This window comes from Macaca fascicularis, chromosome 1 (genome assembly GCF_037993035.2).
Source record: "Macaca fascicularis isolate 582-1 chromosome 1, T2T-MFA8v1.1".
Lineage (NCBI taxonomy): Eukaryota > Metazoa > Chordata > Mammalia > Primates > Cercopithecidae > Macaca > Macaca fascicularis.
Genome location: NC_088375.1, coordinates 123,708,347 through 123,714,614, shown reverse-complemented (window position 1 = coordinate 123,714,614; position 6,268 = coordinate 123,708,347). Strand labels below are relative to the sequence as shown.

The following is a 6,268-nucleotide window of genomic DNA, read 5'->3' as shown; positions in this document are numbered from 1 at the left end:
TACAATGTTCAAATGCAATTTTTTTTTCTATCGCTAGCTAGGTAGAGGAACGCGTGAAAGAGAGATACTCGATATATATTTATATACACTGGATCCACAGACCTGCCTGTTGTCAGGACCAGATGCCCTGGTCCACTGTACAGTCATGCCCGTGACTAGGTTATTTCCTAAGGTGCAGTCATGTGAGGTGTTCAGATGCTGCCTTCCCTGCTTACTCTCCTGGCTTTGCAGAGGTCTGCGTTCCTGTTTAGAAGAACAGGGATAGCTAGGCTGGGGGGCCAGAAGTTTTAGTTCCATTCCAAATAGTCTATCTTTTCCCCTGATGGAGGGATTTTGCCTTCTGATGGGAAAAAACCCCCTAGTTCAAGACCATTCCAAGCCTATTAATACTCTAAATATTAATACTGTGTAGGCTACTAGGAAAATAGGTTATCTCCTGTGTTTTAAATATTGAGATTCATGCAACAAACACCCATGCAGCTCTATTGCATCACTGGTAAATTTCACTGCAGTGTCAGTGTAGCCGGGCCACATTAGTAGGAAAGCAGATGTCTGCAAACTCCAGTAAGAAACCAGACATGTTTTTGTGACCCTGGAGCCTGCAAAAATGGTGAAATCAGAGGCTTAGAGGTCCGTTGGTTTGTTAGCTTCTCCCCATAGGCCTAAGGGAACAAATGTGAAACTTGACAACTCATATTTGGTTATACTAACTGTCCCTCCCCCGGGCTTCCCTCACATCGACACTGCAGAGAAAAAGCAGAATGCAGCATTTTCCGTTATGAAACACAAGCCTCCGGAGCATCTACTTGGCAATTGCAATTCACAAACCTCAGCCTGTGACACAGAAAGTAATTCCAACACACAGGACTGTGTGTTGTTTTCAATGCAAAAATGAGAATGACCTTTTGAGTAAACACCAGCTATTTAAAGCTAAACCATGATTGTGTTCCTCTGTGAAAGGGCAGGTGGGCTCAAATGGGGTGGTGGGATGGCGGGGAGGGGAGTGCATCTCCTGGATGTTGTGTGCATTTCATTAGGAAGGAATGATGGCACTGATATGGTGCACTGTGTATTGGATATGAGGTGGCCTCAATGTCTTTCTGAAATCCTAGCTTGACAGGTGACTCCCGTCTTTGGAAACTCATAAGCCGGTGATGAGGATGTGCATGAAAGCCATGATAGATATTCTGTGTCCTAAATCAAAGTCAAAAGATCAAAAGTCACTTGCACAACTATTGCTTTCCATGCAGAACCAGATACACACTGTAGAACACACTGACTACAATGCAGGCTATTATGCAACATCTGCATTAGTTCCATTGAGCTGTGAGTATGGTAATAGGTTTCAATCAGACATCAGTTAACATTTTGGTAATATTCACATAGTTTGTGTTAGCCAAGGTGCAGTTGGCTGTTTTCAAGTTTTCCTCTCTAAAGTCCTCATTACTGTTGTTTACCCCCTCCTGGATCTCCATGTAATCGGACTTACTAATGGTAGAGGCACTTCTACTTTTCTTTAGGTCAGGGGAGGATGGGATCTTTGGACAGCTTGTCACTTGCAAGTATTGGGCCTGCTCCTCTCCCTCTGTCTCCCGGTGGTAGAAGTAGTTGAAATTGGACACAATGACAGGGACCGGTAAGGCAATAGTTAACACACCTGCAATTGCACATAGGGAACCCACTATCTTTCCCCCAATGGTAGTCGGAACCATGTCTCCATAGCCTACAGTTGTCATGGAGACGACTGCCCACCAGAAGGCATCTGGGATGCTGGGGAACTGGGACTCTCGCTCATCGGCCTCTGCAAAATAGACAGCACTAGAGAAAAGGATGACCCCTATGAAGAGAAAGAATATCAGGAGGCCCAATTCTCTCATGCTGGCTTTGAGGGTCTGACCTAGAATCTGGAGACCTTTGGAGTGTCTGGACAACTTGAAAATCCTAAAGACTCTTACCAACCGGATGACACGGAGGATGGCCAGTGACATGGCCTGCTGGCCTTGCTGAGCGTCCTCTGGCTTCTCGGCCAACTCTGTCCCCAGGGTGATGAAGTAGGGGATGATGGCCACAATGTCAATGATGTTCATGATGTTGGTGAAGAAGCCGGCTTTGCTGGGACAGGCAAAGAACCTCACCAAGAATTCAAAGGAGAACCAGATGATGCAGAGTGTCTCTACAATGAAGAAAGGGTCTGTGAAGGAAGTGGACTGCTGGTACCCGATGGTGCTGTTGGAATAGGTGTGGAAGGTCACCCCACCACCATGCATGTCTTCATTCTCATCCCGGAAGATGGGCAATGTTTCCAGACAGAAGCTGACAATTGAGATCAGAATCACCATGACAGACACAATAGCTATAATCCTGGCAGGCCCTGAGCTCTCTGGGTATTCAAAGAGAAGCCACACTTGTCTCTGAAACTCATTTTCAGGCAGAGGACGCTCTTCCTCCTTGATGTAGCCTTCATCTTCCCGAAACATCTCCATCGCTTCTTCTCCCAGCTCATAAAACCGAATTTCTTCAGAGAATATATCTAAGGGCACATTCACAGGTCGCCTCAATCGGCCCCCCGACTGGTAGTAGTACAAAATGGCATCAAAGCTAGGGCGGTTCCGATCGAAAAAGTACTCATTTCGGAGGGGGTCAAAGTACCTCATTCGTTTCTTTGGGTCCCCTAAGAGGGTCTCTGGAAACTGGGCTAAGGTCTTTAGCTGGGTCTCAAACCGCAGCCCTGAGATGTTGATCACCACCCTCTCACAGCACTCGTGGTCTGCCTCTGGGTCATAGGTGTCCTGGGGGTGCCCAGGGAGGGCAGCAGCCTCGTCTGCTGGGTCTCCGGTGGCCACTGTCATAATTGGGACTGAGAAGCGCCTCACGCTATGCCTTTCAGCTGCCTGGTGGCAGGGAGCTCAGGGTGCTGCTACTGGCCCCAGGAAGCACAGGAGCATTGGCCTGGTCTCCTGCAGGAGAGCCCCGAGAGCTCTCTGAGAGCTGGAGAGACAGCCTCGCTTGGCTGAAAGACAGAGGCAGTTATTGACATGCGGCTACTCAGCATTGGCAGCCCGACATGGGTTGCCACTTTTTGTCTCCCATCTCTCAGCCAAGAGTTCAGAAACATGATCACCACCACCACAACGACAAAGCAAAATGTACTTTCACCTTGTAACTTGTCTGGGGATCAGGGGGAGCAGGTAGCAATCTCTCAAGGAACCTCTGGAATGCCCTGCACTGGGGGAAGGTGGCTGGTACAGGCCCACTTGTACCACACAGGCTTCGTGGAGCATAACCCCATGCTAATAGGTTAAAAGTGGACCCTCTCCCAGGTGCTGCACTAATGTCTCAGATACTCGTACCCAGGGAGGTATTCACGGTGGGGGATCTTGGGCCTGGGTCTTCCTCATTGGCCTCTACCCTAATGATTCTACACAAGGTTGTTATTAAATGATAGATTGATTTACCTGACCAGACAGGAACCTGAAGCTCTCTTCCTTGCAGAGCTGATCAGATGCTGCAGGAATCTTAGATGCACAAACAGGCAGCCCAACTCCCCATCACGTCTTCTCACTCCAGCTAGAAATAATGGTGAGTCATTCTGGGCAGGAGGGCAGATTCTGGGTCCTGGAGGTGAGCTCTAGGACTGGGCTGGGCTGGAGGGGCGATGTGATGCCTGGCCAGGGGCATGCGGGACTTGAAGACAGCCGAGCATGGGCCTGGAGCCTTTTGAAGGAAGGAGGCAAGATGCAAAGCTCAGCAAAAGCTGGAGTCCTGGCTGTCCTCAGGAGGTGTGACGTTGCCTGGAAAAAAACAGCAGCAAGGTGGAACCAGGGCATTTGGGCAGCTGCCAAGATTTAGGAGGGCCTAGGAGCTTCCCTCATGGGAAGTGACAGGCCCCCATGCCCACCCTCCATTCTGATGCCAGGCCTGAGGACTATCCCTCAGCCTTCCTGCCTCTTCTGGGCAGGCTTCCCATCAGCTTGAAGCACTTTCTCCCAGGCAGCAAGACTCAGGCTTAGCTGGGCCTGCCTTATCCAGGGGCCACCCTGTGTTGATCCAGGTCCCTAGTCCCCAGCTGCTCTCAGGAAGGACTCTGGAAGAAGCACTCCTACCCCCACATGTCAGGGCACAGCAGCTCCCAAGAGGAGGGCTTAGCTCACTGCAGCCTGTCTACAAGCTCTGACCTCAGCCAGTCCTGGAAAAGAAGCACCCCACCCCCCCAGCACACACAGACTGCTTCAGAGCGCATCTAGGGAGACCCCACACAACAAAGTCGGCACTGTACGAAAGCTGGATGAACTTACTCTCCCTCCGGGATCCCTGGGCCGCAGGCCTCCCTCTGAGCCGGGTGGCATTTGAGCTGGGCAGTCGCTGGACCACTGATTTCTCCCCCAAGAGAAAATCCCTCACATCTCCTCAGCAGGGAGCACAGAACAAACGCTCAGCCTGCCTAGCTGTGAGGCTGCTTGGCAGCAGCGAGAGGGGGAGCCTGGAGGAAGCCGGCTTCCGGACTGGCCCCCTGCCGACCCAATCCCGCAGGCCCCAGGGCGGGGAGGGGTCTGGGCCCTCTCCCCATCGCCCCGGGCTCCGGCCGGGATTCCGTCCGGCGCGCTCACCGCTCGCCTCGGCGCAGAGGACCAGACCCTCCCGCTGGCCGCGGCCGCTAGCGCCACCTTAACCCCCTCCTGCCCGCGCGGTCGGCTCCTGCTGCGGGCCCGAGCGCAGCTCAGCTCTTAAGCCCCCGGGGTCCAGCCGAGGGACCGCCGAGGCTCAGTCTCCACCCAAAAATCCCGGAACCTGATCTCTGGGGGTGGGGAGTAGCCGGCGCCAGGCTGCTGCCCCAGATCTCAGCTTCCTTTTAAGCGCGGGGGCTCGGCTGCAGCCCACGGCCCCAGCGAAGGGGAAAGCCCTCTCTGCAGCAAAGCTGTTTGTTATTCTGTGCCGTAGAGGCGAATGCAGCCCGGCCGTCCCAAGTGGTTCAGGTCCTCCAACCCGCGCTATTTACCAGACTTGGTTATGCTGCCAGCTGCACTTCCCACCACCCACCAGCTCCTCTCCGTGCCCTCCGCCCCGCGCCACGCAAACCCCAGAGGGTCCCGAGCCCATTCTGTGCACTCTTCTTGAGCAGGGTGCAAGTTCCCCTTGATCTCCCCGGTCCAGGACTTGCCGAGCGGACTGCAGTGGTCGGCAAGGGCTTGCCCGCCCGGAACTCAGCCCGAGCCTGCTGCGCTGCAGGCTGCGCCGCCGGATGCCCCGCAGCCCCTTTGGGCGCCGCCGCCGGGCAGGGAAGGCAGCACGCGCCACGCAACGCCCCGACACGGATTTACCCTTCCGGATGGGCACCGGGGCCTCCATGTTCCTGGGTTACGGCCAGCGCCGGCAGAACCCCAGCAGCGGGCGGCGGCGGGGTGCGGGCGGCCAGCCGGGAGCCGGCTCTGCAGTCCCGCGGGCGGCGCGTACGGAGCTCCCGGCCGCCGCCCGCAGCCGCACCGCGCCACGCAGCGCCGCACCTGGCTCCACGGCGAACTCCAATTAAAGGGGCCGGTGGGGGCCAGGGCTGGGGCGGCAAGCTGCCAGCCGCCGCCACCGAGCTCGTCACCTCGTTGGCCCCCGGGCCTCAGCCCCCGCCCCGCGAGGAAAACATTCTTTGGCAGAGCCCGGCTTACTAACCAAAACCTCCAGGAGAGCTCAGCTGGGTGCTGCTGGGCCGGGGAGACTGGGGAGGGCAGAAGTTGAGGGGCGCTGGTGAGAGAGGCTCCTGCCAACGTAATGAAGTAGGCAAGGAGGAGATAATCAATAGCAGCTATCCCAGGCCCACGGCGGGATCCAGCCCCGCGGGAGACGTGTTGCTATTACTGTGGTGCCGCCAGACAGGATCTGCAGACCCCTTTCTTGCCCTTTCTCCCGCCGTCGCGACCCCTTCTCCAGATCGGCTTCCCACCTCCCTGTTACCCAGCAAAGATTTGGCTTCACAGGGAAATGCAGCAGGTGCGGTCCGCAGTGTGGCAGAAACTCTTCTGCTGTGTTCGCCCCCACCGACAGGAGCCGCAGGAACAGGCAGCACTGCAGGGCTGGCCCTCACCACTCCCCGACTCCCTCCCCCAGGACCCGGGCAGGGAAGGCTGGGGGACACGCTGCTGCCCTTGGGAAGAGTCAGCTACTCACAAAACGGGCCCTCCGGCAGAACTTGCAAAGCCAGCTGGCCCACGGGGCTCTGAACTTGAGAGTGCAGCTTACAGCACCCTAGGTGGGCAGACGAGGATGCCCTTTGCTTTTG

General features: G+C 55.5%; 1 protein-coding gene across 3 annotated transcripts; it reads right to left on the bottom strand.

The window, feature by feature from the left end:
* Positions 1-407: 407 nt before the first annotated feature.
* On the bottom strand, positions 408-6,010 carry KCNA2 (potassium voltage-gated channel subfamily A member 2). 3 transcript variants are annotated; one of them, XM_005542404.5, is made up of 3 exons: positions 5,662-6,010; positions 3,456-3,791; positions 408-3,010 (listed from the first exon to the last, which is right to left on the bottom strand). In XM_005542404.5, exon 3 carries the CDS (start codon positions 2,847-2,849, stop codon positions 1,350-1,352), a length of 1,500 nt encoding a protein of 499 aa, XP_005542461.1. In that variant the 5' UTR covers positions 2,850-3,010; positions 3,456-3,791; positions 5,662-6,010; the 3' UTR covers positions 408-1,349. The 3 variants fall into 3 exon arrangements, with proteins under 3 accessions (XP_005542461.1, XP_005542462.1, XP_073855443.1); XM_005542405.5 differs by lacking the exon at positions 5,662-6,010 and adding an exon at positions 5,319-5,451; XM_073999342.1 differs by lacking the exon at positions 5,662-6,010 and adding an exon at positions 5,319-5,451 and having other exon boundaries at positions 408-2,313.
* Positions 6,011-6,268: the final 258 nt, after the last annotated feature.

Coding starts and splice junctions, on each gene's coding strand:
- KCNA2 (XM_005542404.5), bottom strand. CDS start 2,849: ATGACAGTGGCCACCGGAGACCCAGCAGACGAGGCTGCTGCCCTCCCT.